This window comes from Mercenaria mercenaria, chromosome 17, assembly GCF_021730395.1.
Source record: "Mercenaria mercenaria strain notata chromosome 17, MADL_Memer_1, whole genome shotgun sequence".
Taxonomy (NCBI): domain Eukaryota; kingdom Metazoa; phylum Mollusca; class Bivalvia; order Venerida; family Veneridae; genus Mercenaria; species Mercenaria mercenaria.
In genome coordinates, this window is record NC_069377.1 from 40,549,963 (window position 1) to 40,572,571 (window position 22,609).

At 36.4% G+C, this 22,609-nt stretch overlaps 1 protein-coding gene across 7 annotated transcripts in view; it reads left to right on the plus strand.

Moving 5' to 3' along the window:
- The window catches only part of LOC123537091 (oxysterol-binding protein-related protein 8-like), a 148,338-nt gene that overhangs the window by 111,478 nt on the left and 14,251 nt on the right, over nt 1–22,609 (plus strand). For all 7 annotated transcript variants that reach the window (XM_045320648.2, XM_045320647.2, XM_045320651.2 and 4 more), the window contains 7 exons: nt 10,018–10,206; nt 11,316–11,438; nt 13,693–13,777; nt 15,369–15,599; nt 19,182–19,348; nt 21,719–21,790; nt 22,408–22,520. In XM_045320648.2, coding sequence (XP_045176583.2) covers nt 10,018–10,206; nt 11,316–11,438; nt 13,693–13,777; nt 15,369–15,599; nt 19,182–19,348; nt 21,719–21,790; nt 22,408–22,520 — 980 coding nt within the window. The remainder of the gene's footprint in view (nt 1–10,017; nt 10,207–11,315; nt 11,439–13,692; nt 13,778–15,368; nt 15,600–19,181; nt 19,349–21,718; nt 21,791–22,407; nt 22,521–22,609) is intronic.

The following is a 22,609-nucleotide window of genomic DNA, read 5'->3' on the forward strand; positions in this document are numbered from 1 at the left end:
ACAGTACAGTATAATACAGCAGAGTTATTATAACAGTAGCTGGATTTGGGATGCTGTATTCAGCTCGAGTAGATTTTTGCCAGATCGGATCTCACGAGGTGCGCATTTTTAGCGCCGAGTGTGATCCGACCTTGCAAAATCCACGAAAGCCAAATACAAATTCCAAGATCACGCTGCTGTTATAATGACCCTTTTATTATATACCTCTACCTTTTTGTTTGAAGTTAAAAAATTGTTACTGAACGAAATTTTCAATGTTTATCGATATTAAAATGGAACTAAGTGAAGTTTTTATGTGCGTTATTTATAGAACTGTGTCATGTCATGCATATTAATGAAAGTAGTCCGGCAGCATACAATATGGAAGGTACAATACAATACGGAATTGAAAAGGCACAATACGGAATTTTTTTCTGCCTGTTCATATTTAATTGTGAAATACAAGCCGATTTTTTACAGAATTTATATAGGTTTATATTAAAATTCAATACAAAACAACATTATACAACATAATATAATACATACAGTACAGTACAACACAATACGAGACGAGACAATACAATACAATAAAATAATGTCAAAACATAAAGATAAATTTTAGTAGTACATATGGTTGAATATTTTAAAGTCAGGAAAAACAGAGCTGTCATTTGCCATGCAACTTTACTGTAATGCAGTTTTTCCTTTGTCTACTATCTAATACAGGTTACAAAATGGCTCGAAAAATCCCAGAAATGTGCAGACACTGTCTAGAAAACTTATTTGGCCAATAAATGACAAATCAGAACAGTCTCAGTGTCCTTTGGGAAGTAACAAAGAACTAGTTGTCATTCTGTGTATTGATAACTACATTGACATTAGACAGTCCTGCTCAAATAGCACTGTTTTAACAGAACTTTGGAACCTTTTCCAAAGATTGAAGTTCACTGGAATATCATGCCATAGATACATGACATGATACCCCACCCCAGTCACATTTTGCTTACACCATGCTGACCACTCCCAATATTATCCTCTTAATGCTGAGCACCAAGCAAGGAAGCTGCTAGTACTAATTTTCATGTCTTTGGTATGATGTGGGCAGGGTGTGAACCCAACAAACCGAGTTAGAAGCAAAGTCAGATGGTTAAGGTTTTCTTCAGGTAAGCAATTTAGGCCTATTTGGGCCTCTTGTTTGTCAAATAATATTTATGTCTGTCCTACAAGAATGAACAAAACTTTCACCAGAGATTCCCATAAAAAAATTTAACAAAAGATTAAGACTTTTATAACTTTAATACCATTTAAACTGTAAAGTTTTAAAGAAAAAGGTTGTTTCATTAGGATTAGATCTTAGATAAAGCAGGTACACCTACTATATTATGAAAGAGAGATCAATAATTAGATCATTGTAAACTTGCTTAGGCTATGCCAAACTGATTTGTAGTTTTAAAAGAAAAAACATTAAAAATTTCATCTTTGAGAGAAAAAATAAATTCACCTGCTGGGCTGTAAGGAAAACAGTAGGGATTTTTTTCAAGTGTGCAGCTTATCAGTAACAGCAAAATGTTACTATACAATAAACTTTGACTTGACTTGAAATAAATAGGTCTTAAACTTAAAATGAGCCAACCTGTTAAAAGTATAGCCCTCTACTTGGGTTTGGTCTCTCTTTCTAATCTCTCAAACAGTCAGCATTATCAGATTTGAAGCAGTTCACTATAGACTTCAAAAATCAGGATACCCTAATTTATACTCCTTTCACAGTCTTCCTGAACACATTGTGCAGTAGAATCAGTAGTTCATATGCTGTCATAAGTTTACAGAAATGTTATATCTTTCTTTAGATAGACTTAATAGAAAAATAAGTATACCTGGAAGATGTCAAGACTTTTTATGACCAAATGATTACAGTCATTTTCCCATCACCTTTTGATAAAAAAAAACAGTCCCATTTAACTAACTGGAACTCTGTTAAACCTGTCTTGAAAAATATATGCTCAGTTGATATTGTGGGGGGGGGGGGGGGGGGGGGGGGGGGCTGGGATTTTTTTGAAAAAGCATTCCAGACTGGTTTTGCTTGAAAAAAAATATTTTGGCTTCAACATATTGACAAAAAAAAACAAAAACTTCTGATTCCCAATTCACACAAATAAAAATTCTGGCTATCTTTATCGTGCTTGTTAGTTTTGAATAATATATTAAGTTAAAAAAATATATATATATATTTTGAGGGGGGAAAAAAGAAATTATCTTTGACTCCAAGTAAAATCCCCCGCTCCTACAAGTTCAAATGGTTGGCCCCTTTAAAGAAACAAAAATCTTTATGAATGGATCCTCAGAAGGATCAAAGTTTTAGGCCTTATGACTTCAATAAAATGGGCTGTTGGAACTTGGTGTTGTATGTTTCAGTATACATTAAAAAGACCCGAAATTTGTGCACCTGCAGATTTGACATTATTCTTGCATTTAACAAAATGGCATTTTGTGTACTAAGTATTTTGTAAAAGAAGAGTTGCCTCATTTTAATTAACAATAATAAAGTACTCCATGGAGTTCGTAAGTATTGCGCCATTCAGTCCTGTTGTCTTTGACTTATCTGTATAATTGCAAAATATCAAAGGCAACAAAAATGGCTGAAAGTCACAAAATTAATGATCTTTATTTAAACCAACCATGTACGATTTTTGAAGACAAATGAAATTTTAGAAAAATCCATACACTGTCTGTAAATTTATACATTGAAAGACAGGTATTACTGATTTATAGATTTTTAAATAAAATAGTTTCGTAGTCATATTTATGCTATATGTGTCATTATAACACTTGAAATTATAAAAAAAATACTGGCTCACTCATTAAAAAAAAAACAGTCAAATTGAGAAACATAAAATTATACAACTAAAAACTGTGCTCGCTCCATCTTTCTAGAAAAAATCCGAAGAACTATTAATCAGTTTGGAGTGGTCTTATTAAGTGATCAATAGGCCTGATATATTTAACTAGTACCACTCTTTTGTATTCATTATACATTTCCATTTACATAAATTTCTTTTATGAAACTTTGCTTCTTTGATAGAGAAATGAGTTTGTCTTTGTCTAAAAAGAATTTCTCACCAAATGATAATTTTATTTTTCATTGGTTTACACCATCATTAAAGGTAAGACTGTTTTGGTATTTAATTTAAGTGGTATGACAGGGAGCTGGAGTTTTGATGCCCCCGTTTCGTCTAGCATCAATACCCCTAACTAGAATGACTTGATACTAATGCAGATGTAACCTGTGACTATTCCTCATCTTCAGACATCACCTGACCTCAGTTTGACCTTGACCTTGAACTTGACCTTGTTTTGGACTTAGGTTGCTTTGTATCAACAAAGATGCCACCGGGGGCATCAAGCCTTTTTTGAACACAGCTCCTGTTTATTCTAAGGTAATTGAAAGTCTGATTAATATGGTTTATTTACTGGTTATCCTCAAACAAACTACGATTTCTTAGCCCATTAAAAAACCTTAATGCATTGGAAAAAAGCTAGTAAATGACCATTTGGGGAACAGTCCAATATGGAATTCAGGATGCTATCTCTTTTTCATGGAAACACTCACAAGACAACCAAAAGAATAAAGGAGCAATTGAAAAACAAAAGAATTAAAAATATCGTTGAAAATTTTCATGAGCAAGGAGTTAAAGACACATTAAATTTGCATTTAACATCTAATATCACATGTGATATCCAACTTATATTATGAGTATAGTATAAATCTGAGTTACTTCCCTTACACTCTAAGTAGCTTTTGCAAAAAAACTCGTTGTTGTTTGTCGATATTGTCCATTTATCTTTCTATGTTCGGTTGTGTCAATGTTCTGTCGTGCCACATAAATGTCAGGTTGTTATTCCATCGTATTAATGAAATGCTGTGTTGATGCTTTGTCAATGTTTTGTCATAAACATTAAAGAAATGTATCTCCCCCCTCCCCCACCCACTCCTCCACTCCCAACCTGTACATTTTACATTTTTATGCCCCTAAAGGTGAGCATATTAAAATCGCACTGTCCGTCTGTGCGTGCGTCAGTGTAAATTCTTATTATGAACTAACTTGGCATAAATGTTCGCTATAATGAGACAACGTGTCCTGCGCAAGACCCAGACCCCTAGCTCCAAGGTCAAGGTCACACTTAGAGGTTAAAGGTTAACATGGTCTGTTTCATATTTGGTCCATAACTCTACCATCCATGAAGGGATTTTGGAAACAACTTGGCACAAATGTTCACCATAATGAGACGATGTGCCGTGCGCAAGACCCAGACACCCAGCTCCAAGGTCAGGGTCACACTTAGAAGTCAAAGGTTAACAGGGTCTGTTTCGTGTCCAGTCCATAACTCTGCCGTTCATCAAGGGATTTTGAAATTACTTGGCATAAATGTTCACCATAATGAGACGATGTGTCTTGCACAATATTCAGACCCCCAGCTCTAAGGTCAAGGTCACACATGGCGGTTAAAGGTTAACATGGTCTGTTTCTTGTCCGGTCCATATCTCTGCCAATGATGAAGGGATTTCAAAATTACTTGGCATAAATGTTCCCTATAATGAGATGACATGTCATGCACAAGTCCCAGACCCCTAGCTCCAAGGTCAAGGTCACACTTAGAAGTCAAAAGGTGTTTTTGTCTGGTCAATAGCTCTGCAATTTATCAAGGGATTTGAAAATAATTTGGCACAAATGTTAACCATATTGAGAAGGTGTGTCACGCTTATGACCCGGGTCTCTTAGATCAAGGTCAGGGTCATGAAATGATGTGTGATTTTTTGCGCAGACAACTGTAGCATTCCTGGGAACGCTTCCGGGGCATTTGTCACCAGTAGTAACAGCTCTTGTTTTCAAGCACTTTGAAATCCTTTAATTTTGTGGGCATGGAACTTCATGGTTTGACTAAAATGAGGGCTTCACAGGGTTATGAATTCATGGATTTAAACTTTTGAAGGGTAAAATGAATGAGAATTGTGATTTAATTGTGGAATGACATACCCACAAAATCCATGCTAATTAGCCCCCCACAAATACAAATGATTTTACAGTAAGTTGAAGTCTAAATTTATATGAAATAACACATCCCAGTTTCAACAAAGTTTTCTGACAGAATGAAAGCCTGAAGGAAAATGGGATTTGAAATTAATTTCCAGTCTAAAAGAAAAAGAGTTTTTGTAGATGATCCTCAGTCTGAAAGATAATTATTGAGACCATAACATGATTGTACAAATTTGTAGTCTTAAAGAACTGAAACTTCAAAGAAACTCGTGCTAAAATATATCAATTTTTATTTAGACGAAGGCAGCTAGAAAAGAAAAGCATTTAAAATGCATAGTTGCATAGAGCAGGTGTGGTAGGACATGAATTATTACATGTTGAAGTTCTTTGAAAATAATGTTAAAGAAATGATCAATTATGATCTGTAAACAGATGAAAGATTTACCGACAGCCTTCTTTGGCTTTATAATATCTGAAAGATTTTACATGCAGTCTTGTACTGCTTTTATGTCTATGTGAAATCTTGATTGAGATGAGACTGGTTGAGCAACTAATTTGCTGAGATCATAATTATAGACTAATGTGCTATATTGCAGTACAGAAAGGTCAATGCAGTAATTGTCAAAGATTAATTTCTCTCCCATATTAAGATGTCAGCAAGCATGATTACCTGGAAGATTGGGTAATATTGCAGTTACTTCAAATACCACATGATGACTTGTAAAGAAAGAATTGGTTGTTAAAAAACATTTGAAATAATGAAAGATACAAGTGATGAGTTTACAGGATATTTCTGCTTCAAAGTGCCCGCCCTCTTTGCTCAAGAGAGAGAGCTCAGATCTATTGATGTGGGTTTGTGAGTTTGATCCCTTTGTGAGGCATATCTTTCTGTGACAATTTAATTGAAAACATTTTGTCTGAAATCATTTGTCTTCCACTTTCTATTGTTGTTGAAAAGTTGGCAAATACTTACAGAGAACAGGTTAGTACTGGTATAGAATTTAGGAACATTGGTTAATGTTAACTGCGCACCATACTGTTCAACCCAGAACAAATGAGCAAAACAAGGAAAAAGTTTTGCATGTACTGGAATAATGTTTGAAAACATGTTAGATATGACACAGGATGACAAAAGCAAGCAATCACACAGGGACTCGACTTACTCCTTCCCCTTTCTTTCGACTCACCCACCTCTCAACCACCATGCACACACACAAAGCTTCTTCAGACTGGCTACAATTTTGATACTGTACTTACTAAGCTGTTGGGAAACTTGTACAAATGTGTGCAGTTTTGTAGTGAGGTTCTATATTGCTCCATATTCCAATTTTGTACTGGAGAGTCATAGACTCGTGTTTGGTGCCAATTAAATGTGCAGCCAGAGGCCTAGACTTTACTGTTGGACCTCTGAATACTGTTCTGTTGCTGTACCAACCAAGTTGTTAGTCAACAACCAAATGCCAACCAGTTTTATAATGAAGTTTTATACTGAGACATTACCCACCGGCTTTATTGGAATTCTTCCTCAAATTTCTGTGTAGTAAATATGATCTTAGAACATGTACAGATCAGCAAAACGTCACAAACACATACTCTGAAAGTTAATACTGGGGGAACGTAGAATAATGTCAACTAAGCCTATATGCCTCTTACACAGTCATATTTGTACTAATTTTGTACTATAGTTGAATACAGTAGCAAATAAATCTCTTGGACTGATTTGCTGAAAGGTTTTTAATGCTTGTCAGGTGTCATTAGGTTGATTGGATATATTGATACAATCAGGGTAATGAAGCAGTTGTCTCTGACATTTGATTTGTATACAGAAAGTGGCTTTCTTCTCCTCATACTCAGATGATTATGTCAAAGTTTTGGTGATCACAGTATTTGGTAATCACGCTGATGAAGCAGAATAATTCAGGTCCAGATTAAAGTGGGTTCAGAGTACATTCACAACTGAATTACTAAATCGATAGGAAAGAAAACCTTGTATGGCAAACACTAGACATGAGCCGTGCCATGAGAAAACCAACATAGTGGGTATGCGACCAGCATGGATCCAGACCAGCCTGCGCATCCGCGCAGTCTGGTCAGGCTCCATGCTGTTCGCTTTTAAAGCCTATTGGAATTGGAGAAACTATTAGCGAACAGCATGGATCCTGACCAGACTGCGCGGATGCGCAGGCTGGTCTGGATCCATGCTGGTCGCAAACCCATTATGTTGGTTTTCTCATGGCACGGCTCAGTCATGTTTTTGTCAGGGAATCACCGTTTATGTCAGACAGTATCAGTCATTGTTGTGCAGCAGACAGTCACAAAATTAGATTAAAGAAATGAGGTCAGTTGGCACAAATGGAGGCAGACATATTGTTGTGCAAATCCAACATAAGTGAATATTTTTGCGCCTTTTCTCAATAGAAGACATTTAGTTTTCAGAAAATTCATTTGAAAAGAATATTACAAATAAAAAATGTTTGTCAAACATTGTTGAATATTTATCAAAATTTCCTTTTACTTTATTATACTTGCCATTTAATTGGAAAAAAAAAAAAAACTCTTTTACATAAATTTCAACATAGATCTGTGTAAATGGAAATAGTACCACACGTGTTCATCAATACATAGACTAATTATGATATAGTTTTTAGCTCACCTGAGCAATGCTCAGGTGAGTTTTTCTGATCGCTCGATGTCCGGCGTCCGGCGTCCGTCGTCTGTCGTCCGTCGTCTGTCAACATTTAGCTTGTGTGTGCGATAGAGGCTGTATTTTTCAATTAATATTCATGAATATTGGTCAGAATAATAACCTTGATGAAATCTAGGCCGAGTTCGAAAATGGGTCATCTCGGGTCAAAAACTAGGTCACTAGGTCAAATCAAAGAAAAACCTTGTGTATGCGATAGAGACTGTATTTTTCATTTAATCTTCATGAATATTGGTCAGAATGATAACTTTGATGAAATCTAGGCCGAGTTCGAAAATGGGTCATCTCGGGTCAAAAACTAGGTCACTAGGTCAAATCAAAGAAAAACCTTGTGTATGCGATAGAGGTGGTATTTTTCAATTAATCTACATGAATACTGGTCAGAATGATAACCTTGATGAAATCTAGGCCGAGTTCGAAAATGGGTCATCTTGGGTCAAAAACTAGGTCACTAGGTCAAATCAAAGAAAAACCTTGTGTATGCGATAGAGTCTGTATTTTTCAATTCTTCTTCTTGAATATTGGTCAGAATGATAACCTTGATGAAATCTAGGCCGAGTTCGAAAATGGGTCATCTCGGGTCAAAAACTAGGTCACTAGGTCAAATCAAAGAAAAACCTTGTGTATGCGATAGAGGCTGTATTTTTCAATTGATCTTCATGAATTTTGGTCAGATGATTGCCTTGATGAATTTAGGCCGAGTTCGAAAATGGGTCATCTCGGGTCAAAAACTAGGTCATAGGTCAAATCAAAGAAAACCTTGTGTATGCGATAGAGGCAGTATTTTCAATTGATCTTCATGAATTTTGGTCAGAATGATTACCTTGATGAAATCTAGGCCGAGTTCGAAAATGGGTCATCTGGGGTCAAAACTAGGTCACTAGGTCATATCACATAAAAACCTTGTGTATGCGATAGAGGCTGTATTTTTCAATTGATCTTCATGAATTTTGGTCAGAATGATTACTTGATGAAATTTAGACAAGTTCGAAATGGGTCACTGGGGTCAAAAACTAGGTCACTAGGTCAAATCAAAGAAAAACCTTGTGTATGCATAGAGGCTGTATTTTCAACTGATCTTCATGAAATTTAGCCAGAATGATTACCTTGATAAAATCTAGGCTGATTTCGAAAATGGGTCATCTGGGGTCAAAAACTAGGTCACTAGGTCAAATCGAAGAAAAACATTGTGTTGCAATAGAGGTTTGTATTTTTCAATTGATCTTCATGAATTTGGTCAGAGTGATTGCCTTGATGAAAATAGGTCGGTTTGAAATATGGGTTATCTGAGGTCAAAACTAGGTCACTAGGTCAAATTAAAGAAAAATTTTGTGTATGCGATAGAGACTGTTTTTTTCAGTTGATTTTTTATGAAATTTGGTCAGGTTGATTGCCTTAATGAAATCTAGGTCGAATTTGAGTATGGGTCTCTGAGGTCAAAAACTAGGTCACGGGTCAATCAAAGAAAAAACTTCTGTATGTGATAGAGGCTGTATTTTCATTTGGGATCTTCATGAATTTTGGTCAGAATGGATGCCTTGATAAAATCTAGGTCGAGTTTGAACATGGGTCTTTTGGGTCAAAAACTAGGTCATATCTAAGAAAATGCTTGTTTTATCGCAAGAGACCAATTTTTTGGTCCAATCTTAATGAAAATTGGTCAGAATATTTGTTTCCATGAAATCACTAGGTCAAACATGTTTTACACTGTTATGGAGTGTTTCTTAGGTGAGCGACCTAGGGCCATCTTGGCCCTCTTGTTTGATACCAACTTTTGCTTGATGTTACTGTTTACATTTCCAGATTTGTATATTTATATACAGCTCTGGTTTTTGCCTCTTTTTTTTTTAAGGGAAAGCAACAAGGATAGATATAGTGCTGTAGCAGATATATTCAACAACTTAAGTGTATATAGAGGACATGAGTGTCTTTTTATATTGAATTTATTAAATGAGTTGAATAAAATAATAAAATGCGAGGTCTGCCGAGCATTTTTTTCAATTTTATTAAACAGTTTAAAAAATTCAATGTGACTTTTCAAAGTTAGCCTTTTTTGTCGAAACCCAAAAAAAATCGACTTTCTTTTACTATATAAACAAGACAATTTGACCAACGTCACCTATACTATAAATGACATCGACGTCAAAGCTTTATTACACTAGAGTATTATCATTTTTATTTAATGGCTTTATTACCCTCCCGCGACGTCAAACATGTGATAAAAGTTTTTCCATCTGTTAAACCTGATGCCAGTGTACTAATGGAAACAGTATAGATGCTAATGTCTTTGTACCATTTTAGGAACAGAAGCGAAATTATCGTAGCCAGAAGAAGCAGGCAGCACAAGAGCTGTTGACCACACTCAAGGACCCGTCAGTTATTGTTCTCGCTGATTGGCTGAAGGTTAGAGGAACATTGAAAAGTTGGACCAAGTTGTGGTGCGTGTTGAAGCCAGGGTTGCTGATTTTATACAAGAGCGAAAAACAAAAGGTACAGTCAAACCTATGTAGGGTTACATTGATTGAAAGACCAAATTGTTCATTGTACAGCAGGAAGACAAATGACTTCATTTAATAAGTCTTTTGTAAAATGAAGAACATTCACCCTGTCTAGGGCTTTCTTTACCTCTCCACTTGTACTCTATATACAGTAAAATGCTGATCGCTTGAGGTTGTAAAGGATGAGCAAACTGCCCAAAGAATCCAGGGATTTGAGCATGATCTAGGCATAGAATGTTTAAGAGAAACTCTTGAGGAACACATATATTGCTTAAGTCAGCCCAGGTGCTAAACACAGTGATGCTCAAACAAGCGGTGTTTGTCTGTAGTCAGACGCTCAAACAAGCGTAGTTTGTAGTCTGACACTCAAACAAGCGGTGATTGTCTGTAGTCTGACGCTCAGACAAGCGGTGTTTGTCTGTAGTCTGACGCTCAAACAAGCAGTGTTTGTAGTCTGATGCTCAAACAAGCGGTGTTTGTCTGTAGTCTGCTGCTCAAACAAGCGGTGTTTGTAGTCTGATGCTCAAACAAGTCGTGTTTGTCTGTAGTCTGACGCTCAAACAAGCGGTGTTTGTAGTCTGATGCTCAAACAAGCGGTGTTTGTCTGTAGTCTGACACTCAAACAAGCGTTGTTTGTAATCTGATGCTCAAACAAGCGGTGTTTGTCTGTAGTCTGAGGTATCTCGTAAAGCCAAGCATTTGAGTAGCTGTGGCATTTTTCCATGGACAGGGTTCGCACAGCCTTGAAAAGTACTTGAATTTTGAGCTGTTGCATGAAAAGTACTTAAAAATTAAAAATAGTCCAAAAAAATTTCTTTCATTAATTTTGTCACCGTCAGATAGTCCTTGAAAATCCAAGCTAAATGCTTGGAAAGTCCTTGAAAATTTTGTCAGCATTTTTTGTATGAACCCTGATGGAGTTTTTATGTTGTATGTTATTTAAGTTTCACTTCACATAAGGGTTGTAAGAGCTGAAAATAGAAAAATGCCATTACAAACTTCTAATTTTGATGATCCTTTTCCCAACTTAGTCTGTAGCTTAATGTATACATCCTTCAGAGTTATAAACTCTGTTATAGTTTTTGATTTTTCTGTTTGCAGAGCAATCATTGGGTGGGAACAGTACTGCTGAATACATGTAGATTAATTGAGCGACCTTCAAAGAAAGATGGCTTCTGTTTTAAAATCTTCCATCCACTAGATCAGTCCATATGGGCAACAAAGGTTTGTATCTAAATTACCGGGCAAAGAATGATAACAGTCTTCCTGTAGTTGCTTTACAGATTCAGTAGCAGAAAGGTCATGTTCAGTAGAGCTTGGTTGTAACGAGACTGTGGTTCACTTTTCACTTTTTTTGTTACAATCATGACAGTTAATAAGGCAAGCCAGTCCAAATATAACAACATCTTATTTTCACTATCTTGTTTGCCTTCTGTATCCGATTTGAGAAGCATGGATAGTAGTTTAAATGAATTGAAACAGTCATAGAATAAGTAATAAGATAATTTTGAACTGTATTGTAACTTGAACATGATAATGCAGACAAATATAGTCAATGAGTAAGTAGATTATTTCTGTCTAAATTGTAACATGCACATCATGATGATGACACATGTATTACAACATCATAAAACACTTGAACACCATTGCTCATTGATATAAATTATCCAATAAAAGTCTGAATATTTTTAATTTTATTGGGATAAGTGACATTTCACTAAGGGTCACTTAATTTTTCTGGCAACATTTCCTAAAGGGTTGTAAACTTCAAATCTCTGCTGCAGGTTTGAAACCCTTCTTTAGGTGTAAAATTTTTCTCCAGCTGGGTTGCAGAAGGTCAGTGGTTCTACCCAGGTGCCTTACAGTACATGAAATGATGCCAAGAAGGAAGCCTTGAGTCTTCCTCTACCATAAAAAGCTAGAAATTCTCAGTACGACCCAAGTTGTGATGTTTTAAGTCCAATCAAACAAATAAATGATTGGAAGTAACTGTAACAAAGTCTCTTTGAATATTATTCTAGAAATATCAGAAGTTTTTGAAGAATTTTATTACTACATTATAAATTTAAAAATTACTGTACAATGTAACCTCTGAAACAGTACTTAGAGTAGCAGATACCTCCTTCAGAGTTTTGATCAGTTGTTTTCTTTTGAAGAAAATCAGCTTCTTAATATATTAACTTCAGCAGAAAAATAACTGCAGTATAACAAACAAATTCCAGTCTTCACAGTTACCGTATTTTCCCGAATTACCCAACCCCCCCCCCCCCCCCCCCCCCCCCCCCCCCCCCCCCCCCCCCCCCCCTCTAATTAACCCCCCCACCATTTTGGAGGGGAAAAAAGTCAACAAGAACGAAAAAAAAATCACCTACCTCATTTTTATAAGTCACATAATAAGTAATTTACAGTAAGTATCAATGTATTAGAATTTAAACACACTTTTAAACAGTCCATGTACGTAATCCAAACGTTTATACTAAGTACGGTACGTACCCAATCATCAAATAGAAAATTAAACGGTAAATCCATTGTTGATTTGTTTTTGCACCACCCGCACACAAGCTTCCTGACGACTTTAAACAAATTTGCGGCGAAGTGTTAACCTTTTCTTTGGCAGTTTTAATAACTTTTAATTTAAAAGCCGACACATAGCAGCGTGTCAAACCACTGACATTGTGTATTGCTACCCGCATGTACTAAGGGAAATATTATCGGAGTACACAGCTGTTTGGGTATTATGACGTAATGTGTAATGTCGCGAGCGTGTCACGGAATACATGAGGTACCGTATTTAAATGCATAATTTTAAGCATTAAATTGGATGCCAAATATTTATGTTTTGGGGGAATTAAACAACACAGAAACACTTTACAGTTGGTTTGAACGATGTTTTTAAGTTTTGTAAAAATTTTCATTTTTTATTTTTTTACCTCAAATGAACGCCCCCTCTTTGGAAAATGTAACGCCCCCGGGGGCGTTTATTCGGGAAAATACGGTAATTTATGTGATTGCTCTACATATCCAAATAATACAAATATCTGTCAGAATGAATTTACTATATATTTCACCATTTGTTTCTATCTAATACACCTCTGTCCAGTAAACTAGACTTACAACACTGTAAATTCAATCAGATCGGAGTGGAAGATAGTGCCTTAAATCATGGTCAGTGTTCACAAAGTGGAAAGTGTTTAATTTGTGATTGTTGGAAAAGAGAAATCTTCTGTAACAATAATTATTTGATGGAATAAACCTCCCTTGACAATCTAGAAAATCACTATGATTTATTTTCGCAATAAAACAAACCAGTTTCAGGTAATGTACTCTGAAATCATATTAAATATATGGTTTCAGGCAAGATAAGATAAATGTTAATTTTAGTTTTGCATATTTTGGTTTCATGGATTGGGAAACCTGGAAGTCATGAAATATTAGTCCACAATGAATGCTTATGATTTATCACTATTTTATATTATAGGGACCAAAAGGAGAGACCATCGGTGCCATAGTTCAACCTCTGCCTTATTCCTACTTGATATTCAGGGCTCCATCAGAGGCTGCAGGTAAATTGTTTTCACTAATAGTCCTAAGTCAATGTTGAAACAATATTATATGAACCTTTCATGGCCGTACATTTTGATAGAAGCTTTGAAATAGCCATTAGAGTGCTATGTTTTCCTGTGGTCAGACACTTGAGTAGATGAGAACTTTTTTAGCTTATGCATGGTGAGCTTATAGGATTGTTAGATGTCCCATCGTTTGTCTGTCCACAATATATTTAATGAACTTCTCTTGTTATACCACCAAGCAAATTTCAGCCAGTTTCTTGGTTGGGTCCTCTTTAATATTCTTTCAAACCTTGGTCATGGATGCATAGTTCTGGTTGACATGACAACCAAAAGGAAGAAATAACTGGCCTGATTTCAAAATATCACTACTAATATCAACTTATATCATTTTGATATCTTAGAAAAACATGGCCGACAGGGTGGGATTAGTTTTCTTTATATGGTTAAATGGAGGGTTTTATTTCTGAAATGTCCTTTGGGTGACCTTGTATCGTATTCCTTCAGATCATGTTGATCTATGAAAAAAATGTGATTGCAAGGCAGAGGGGCTAGTTTTTTTCTGTGACCATTAGTTATGGAAATTTTTCTAAAAATCGCTGGCCAAATTCCAAAATAATTTCATGACAAGTCCTTTCCGATGACTCTCAGCCAGATTTCTTTAGTTCGAAAACATGTAAATTTTCCAGTTTTATTAAAAACATTGCCACCAAGGGATGGGGTAGGTTTTCTCTCTTCATGTCCATTTGAAACTGTCATGGCAACCACCTGTGTTAACCAGTAACTTGCCTAAAGTAGCCAGTCAAGTTGACATTTTCTAATTTCATGCTACCTGGGTTAAGCACCCAGATTGTTTCATTCCCATGGATTGCTGCTTAAGACACTGCTGACCTGATTTCACTGTAATTTTATGGAAGGTCAGTGATTCTACCTGGGTCTCCTGAAAAGCTTGAAAATTTTCTTGTGACCTGTAATATGACTTATAATGGTGTCTGAGTGATGTTAAACTCCAACAACAAATTGTTCTGTATTATAATGTATTATCTTCCCCATCGCCTATATTACTGACCCCAGCTTGAAGTATCCCTTCAACTCACTTCCTTCCCCCTCAATTTACCAACACGCACACACACAAAACTTTTTTTATCCACTACCATGTTTCACTGTAGGGGACTTCTGGTTTGACCTAGTTTGTCCATCAGTCAGTTTATCTGTCACTAAATGTGGGATCCTGCAGTAACTTTAAAAGTAAAAGATATTTTTTCACAAAACTTTGTATATATGGTGAACATGCACAGTCTTTTATTTGGAACATTCTTTTACAACAGGTATGGCTGCTATGGCAACAGAAAGTCCAAAATATGACAAAAATGCTATTTATTATCATTACACCCTCTACAACCCATCTTTCATAACTTTTCTTGTTAAACTCTCCAAGACATTTATGTTATATATACATGTTTTTGCTGTATGTGTTTCATTGAAGATCAGACAATTATAAATTGTTGTTTTTATCAGGACTAAAAGTTGAATAAAAGTTGATTATATTCATTAGTTATCAAACCAGAGGAATACTTCTATCTTGCAGGAAAATGTTGGATGGATGCTTTAGAACTATCCCTTCGCTGTACAAATTTGTTGATGAGATCTATGAAAAAGGATAGCACTGGCAGTATGGAGGGAAATGGCCTTGTTGCTGAAAATGAAGCAGAGATGTCGGATTCTTCTTTACCTCCAAGTCACCATGACAATGAACAAGAACATGATGGGGGTGACAGCATGGATGAAAGTGACTGCGAAAAACATTTTGCAAATCAAGGTTGGTTCTGCCTTTCAAAGCTTGTGCTTAAAGGATGTAGACAAAAGCGCACTGAAGATGCATTACACATCTTCCCCCATCCCCTTCTTACAATTTTTTTTTTTTTTATGCCCCCGAAGGGAGGCATATAGTTTTTGAACCGTCTGTCAGTCTGTCGGTCTGTCAGTCTGTCCGCAATTTTCGTGTCCGGTCCATATCTTTGTCATCGATAGATGGATTTTCAAATAACTTGGCATGAATGTGTACCACAGTAAGACGACGTGTCGCGCGAAAGACCCAGGTCCGTAGCTCAAAGGTCAAGGTCACACTTAGACGTTAAAGGTCATTTTTCATGATAGTTGGGCGTGTCCGGTCCATATCTTTGTCATCCATGGATGGATTTTCAAATAACTTGGCATGAATGTGTACCACAGTAAGACGACGTGTCGCGTGCAAGACCCAGGTCCGTAGCTCAAAGGTCAAGGTCACACTTAGACGTTGAAGGTCATTTTTCATGATAGTGCATTCGTGTCCGGTCCATATCTTTGTCATCCATGGATGGATTTTCAAATAACTTGGCATAAATGTGTACCACAGTAAGACGACGTGTCGTGCGCAAGACCCAGGTCCGTAGCTCAAAGGTCAAGGTCACACTTAGACGTTAAAGGTCATATTTCAACATAGTGCATTGATGGGCGTGTCCGGTCCATATCTTTGTCATTCATGCTTGGATTTTAAAAATATTGGGCATGGATGTGTACCACAGTAAGACGACATGTCGCGCGCAAGACCCAGGTCCGTAGGTCAAAGGTCCTAAACTCTAACATTGGCCATAACTATTCATTCAAAGTGCCATCGGGGGCATGTGTCATCCTATGGAGACAGCTCTTGTTAAATCAAGAAATAGTAGTAGATGAAAGACTTGCAATGGCCTTGAGACGAAAAATGGTTTTCAGTTAACAATTGCAGAATATATATGTGCCATATCTCATGGTGTAAGACTTTTTTCTATTTTATGCTTTCTAATGGTTCGAATTGAATCTCACATAGAAGTAGAATTATTAAAAATGGGATCCAAAAGAAGAGGAGAATAATCTTAAGTAAAAAATTTGATCTAAAATCACAATACACATCTTCAAATATCTAATGAACATTTCAAAGGATCCAGCATCACCATGGGAATATGTGTATTCTGGTGTTAGTGTGGTAAATCGTTTGATTCATGCAGCAAGCCAACTTCTGAATTTTGCTTTTGATTGGGACTGACTGTAGTATGCAACCTTGTTCACACAACTGCTCCAACACCACCATAAGCATGTTCTGGTTAGGTGATTTTCAGCTGAGTATGGCCTTGATTCTTCAAATTTTATGTTTTGGTCTCTTCTCATATTAGGGCACATTTCCACCAAACTTTACAGGAGTGACCAGTGCCAAGTGTTAATTCACTTTTTATAGTATGACGCGTTAAATTCTTTAGTCTATCACAAAGGCATTGGGCTCCAGATTGTGTGACAACAAAAAAAATTAAAATTGAGGTATCGTAATTAATGCTGTATTTCTTCAGAAAGCTTTGAAACTTAATTACGGACAGAATATATGTTATTGAAACACATGAGAATTATTTGTTTTTAGCTCACCTGAGCAATGCTCAGGTGAGTTTTTCTGATCGCTCAATGTCCGGCGTCTGTCGTCCGGCGTCTGTCGTCCGTCGTCTGTCAACATTTAGCTTGTGTATGCGATAGAGGCTGTATTTTTCAATTAATCTTCATGAATATTGGTCAGAATGATAACCTTGATGAAATCTAGGCCGAGTTCGAAAATGGGTCATCTCGGGTCAAAAACTAGGTCACTAGGTCAAATCAAAGAAAAACCTTGTGTATGCGATAGAGGCTGTATTTTTCATTTAATCTTCATGAATATTGGTCAGAATGATAACTTTGATGAAATCTAAGCCGAGTTTGAAAATGGGTCATCTCGGGTCAAAAACTAGGTCACTAGGTCAAATCAAAGAAAAACCTTGTGTATGCGATAGAGGCTGTATTTTTCAATTCTTCTTCATGAATATTGATCAGAATGATAACCTTGATGAAATCTAGGCCGAGTTCGAAAATGGGTCATCTGGGGTCAAAAACTAGGTCACTAGGTCAAATCAAAGAAAAACCTTGTGTATGCGATAGAGGCTGTATTTTTCAATTGATCTTCATGAATTTTGGTCAGAATGATTGCCTTGATAAAATCTAGGCAGAGTTCGAAAATGGGTCATCTGGGGTCAAAAACTAGGTCACTAGGTCAAATCAAAGAAAAACCTTGTGTATGCGATAGAGGCTGTATTTTTCAATTGATCTTCATGAATTTTGGTCAGAATAATTTCCTTGATGAAATCTAGGCCGAGTTTGAAAATGGGTCATCTCGGGTCAAAAACTAGGTCACTAGGTCAAATCAAAGAAAAACCTTGTGTATGCGATAGAGGCAGTATTTTTCAATTGATCTTCATGAATTTTGGTCAGAATGATTACCTTGATGAAATCTAGGCCGAGTTCGAAAATGGGTCATCTGGGGTCAAAAACTAGGTCACTAGGTCATATCACGTAAAAACCTTGTGTATGCGATAGAGGCTGTATTTTTCAATTGATCTTCATGAATATTGGTCAGAATGATAGCCTTGATGAAATTTAGACCAAGTTCGAAAATGGGTCATCTGGGGTCAAAAACTAGGTCACTAGGTCAAATCCAAGAAAAACCTTGTGTATGCAATAGAGGCTGTATTTTTCAATGATCTTCATGAAATTTAGCCAGAATGATTACCTTGATAAAATCTAGGCCGAGTTCAAAAATGGGTCATCTGGGGTCAAAAACTAGGTCACTAAGTCAAATCGAAGAAAAACATTGTGTATGCAATAGAGGATGTATTTTTCAATTGATCTTCATGAAATTTGGTCAGAGTGATTGCCTTAATGAAATCTAGGTTGATTTTGAATATGGGTTATCTGAGGTCAAAAACTAGGTCACTAGGTCAAATTAAAGAAAAATCTTGTGTATGCGATAGAGACTGTTTTTTTCAATTGATTTTTATGAAATTTGGTCAGGTTGATTGCCTTAATGAAATCTAGGTCGAATTTGAGTATGGGTCATCTGAGGTGATAGAGGCTGTATTTTTCAGTTACTGACTGGGCATCTTCTTTTTCTCTTGATTTGGCAGTTTTAAGATAGTTAAGAAACAAAAAGTCATATTTTAATGTGCATAATATGACCAAACTTCAGTTTTAAAGAAATATCATTTTTTGCCAAAGTCTGGAGGTCAGTGCCTTTAACAGGTTCAGTGCTGGTGGATGGCATGGTACAAAGTGATATGGGGGGACTGATTGAGTTTTGGTAAATACTGCTCTGAAACTAGCATCCAACAGTTCATCATACAGTCTTATGTTTAAAAGAAATTTATTGATAGCCACAAAACTGATTTTCCCATTCCAAAATTGGCTCATAAAAGATAACCCTTATTTTCTCTCAAAAATAAGGGTTATCAGCAATATGCCATAAAGGGACAGGTTGTCAAGGGGAAGCATATGTATTTTGCAAAGATCTCTTATCTTCTATCTTAAAAAGGTTTGGATGAAGATTACAAGACTGACAGGGAAGAGGCGGCCTCAGATTCCAGCCAGTCAGAGGAGGAGGACGATCGTGTGTTTGATGAGGTTGTAAGGTCATCATCTTTGTCATCGAAACCGTCAGAAACACCATATATAATGTGTGCTGTTGAAGAATTGGGACAGGTTAGAAATGTTTCTAAGTAATACTCTTTGTTGTATAGGAATGAGCTTGTCGGTCGGTCAGTCTGTTGGTTTTCATGGTTTCCGAACAATAACTCATGAAAGGCTTGACAGATTTAAAAAAGTTTTGGTACATAGGTGTAACACCATAGAGGTCAAGTTAACTTTAAGGTCAGTAGGTCAAAGGTCAAGGTCACAATGACCCTGAACAGTTAAATGGTTTCCAGATGATAACTTCAGAACGTTTGGGCCTAGGATCATAAATTTTGGTACACATTCTAAAATACAGGTCAAGTTAGACTGAGGTCATTACATCAAGGGTCAAGGTCACAATGACCTGGAACAGTTAAACAGTTTCCGGATGATAGCTTGAGAATGCTTGGGCCTAGGATCATGAAAGTTGATAGGGAGGTTGGTCATGACCAGCAGATGACCCCTATTGATTTTGATGTCAGTAGGTCAAGGTCCCAGTGACTGGAATAATTAAATGGTTTCGGGACGATAACTGGAGAATGCCTGGGCCTAGGATCATGAAAGTAGATAGGTAGGTTGGTTATGACACCTAATGATTTTGTGGTCAGTAGGTCATGGTCATAGTGACCCGGAACAGTTAAACTGTTTCCGGACAATAACTTGAGAACACTTTGGCCTAGGATCACGAAACTTAATAGGGAGGTTGATTGTGACCAGCAGATGACACCTTTTGATTTTGAGGTTAGACTTTGCCTTTGCTTGCTTCTGTGACAAGACTGTATTGTGGGGGTATAGTTCGTCACTCCTGTGACAGCTCTAGTTTCTCATTGTTTGTTCAGCTTGTTTTGCAAACAGTTATTCTAAGCATATAACCCTACATTATCCCCGGTTACCCAAATAGATAGAGTAGAGAAGTTCCTGTCATGGGATCATATGATTGATCAGGAGAGAGGCATATGTTCTGGTGATTGACAGAATACAATTTGTCCAAGATCATTTGATTTAAACAAAATTTTATCAGCATATTTGTTGAACATGTATAGTATTACAAGTAAAGGCATAAAGGGGCGGGTATGAAGCTTTAAAGCTTATTTTGAAAATCTGCTCCTAAAGGTCATTTACCCTCCATGTATCCTCCATCATGTATTCATCTTGGAAAGTTGTCAATTACACTACATACTCAAGGAATACTAGTTAGGTTAACTAACTGCTGTTGCATAACTGAAACTGTTGGAAACGGGCAATAAAACTCCATATACCAACTAACCAGCTACTGAACATTAATATGAAACTAGATACACAAAATCCTTTGATGTCATGAAATGTTTTTGTATGCAAATGAAAACTGAGTATTACTCCTTTCCAGGAAAAAGTCTTTTGATTTAAAAGCTATAGAATTATATCCAATTACAGAAACAAGGATGGCTTGACTCTTTCATTATAATATATATCTGATATAGAGCCGTAACTATCCCATATTTTGATTTTGAATTGCTAACTTTAAATTGTAGGGTCAGCGCAGAATGATACATACTTGAAACTTTAAAAAATGAAGCTCTCCAACAGATCTTGCATTAACTTTTTTTTTTAAGAAGTAAGAACCAGACTTGAGAAGAAATATCAAGACCTGTTAAAGTTACTTCTCTATGAGAAGACTTGAACTGAGACATTCAGCTTAAAAGGTTTTTTTTATGCCCCACCATTAAGAATTTATGAGTTGGTCCAGTCTATAATTTCTTTATACACTGATGAATATTCAGATAACTTGGCATAAATATTCTGTATAACAAGAACAAGGTTAGAGCTCTTGCTCAATGGTCAAGGTCAGAATTAGGGTTCAGTCCTAATATTTTGTTGCCTGTCCATCCATCCGTCACACTTCATTTCGGATCAATAACTTCAGAACCATTTCACCTAAACCTTCAAACTAGATAGGGTGATTGGGCTTATAGAGTAGATGACCAGTATTGTTTTTGGGGTCACTCCATCAAAGGTCAAGGTCACAGGGACCAGAACATGGAAAATCGTTTCCGATCCATAACTTGAGAACCACTTGACCTAGAACGTTGAAACTTCACGGGATGATTGGACATCCTAAGAAATTACCTTTATTGATCTTGGAGCCATCTTTCAGAGGTCAAGGTCACAGGGGCCAGAAGATGGAAAACCGTTTTCAATCCATAATTTGAGAACCACTTGACCCAGTACATTTAAACTTCATGGGATGATTGGAAATGCTTAGTAGATGATCCCTATTGCATTTCAGTCACTAAGACGACCATCAGTGTCTGTTTGATTTTCACTCATGTCCCCTATTGACTTCTTGCTTGTTACTGCTATGCTTTGGGGGAGACATGCGCTTTTATACAAAAACATCTTCTAGTTATTATATATTTACAGCAAGGAGATTCGTGTCAGACAGAGGAAGTGAATGATGAGAATAAAAGTATTATTTGGACACTTGTAAAACAAGTAGGTACTTTATACACCTGTTTGGCTGAGCTGAGCTAACTTACAAGCTGACTTTTGTACATGTCAGCTTCGAAGGACAGACATCTCTATAGAAAGGCAGATTTTTTTCCTCATAAGATATCAATCTTTTCATAGCAAAATCAGTACAATAAACACATATAAATTTTGTATGCACCGGAGAGATTTCACTGGAACATTGATGACATATGTATGGTTGTTGAGATGAGGTTTCTCTAGAAAGGTTGAATATTATTCCCCTTCAATTTCTATTGTTGAGTAGGCCTTGTTGCTGTAGAAAGTTTAAAGTTTATTCCTGTTTCGATTGAACTAAATTGATTGAGTTAGCAGATTTATAGTTGCTGAGCAGAGGTTGCTGATACATGACATCTGGAAGATGTATTTAAAGATGTTACTACAGTTTGGAAGTAATATGCCACATATGATAGTTTACTTAGTAGATCAGATAATAGATGTCAAAGTTATTTGTTCTGTCAACTTCCTTGTATTACACAAGAATTAGTGTAAAATTTCACAAAAAAGTAAACAAATGATGTATTGTTGATTGAGAAGTAATATTTTCCTTATCACTGTTCAAATCAGTTACATGTATTTACTAGGTGAGACCGGGCATGGACCTGTCAAAAGTCGTGCTTCCAACCTTTATCCTCGAACCTCGTTCTTTCTTGGACAAGTTAACAGACTATTATTACCACTGTGATATTCTATCAGAGTAAGTTCTTGCTTTCTTTTTAGTTATTTTGATAGACATCGGTAATTCTAAAGGCCTCCGTGGTGGAGTGGCGAAGGATGATGGCTTTA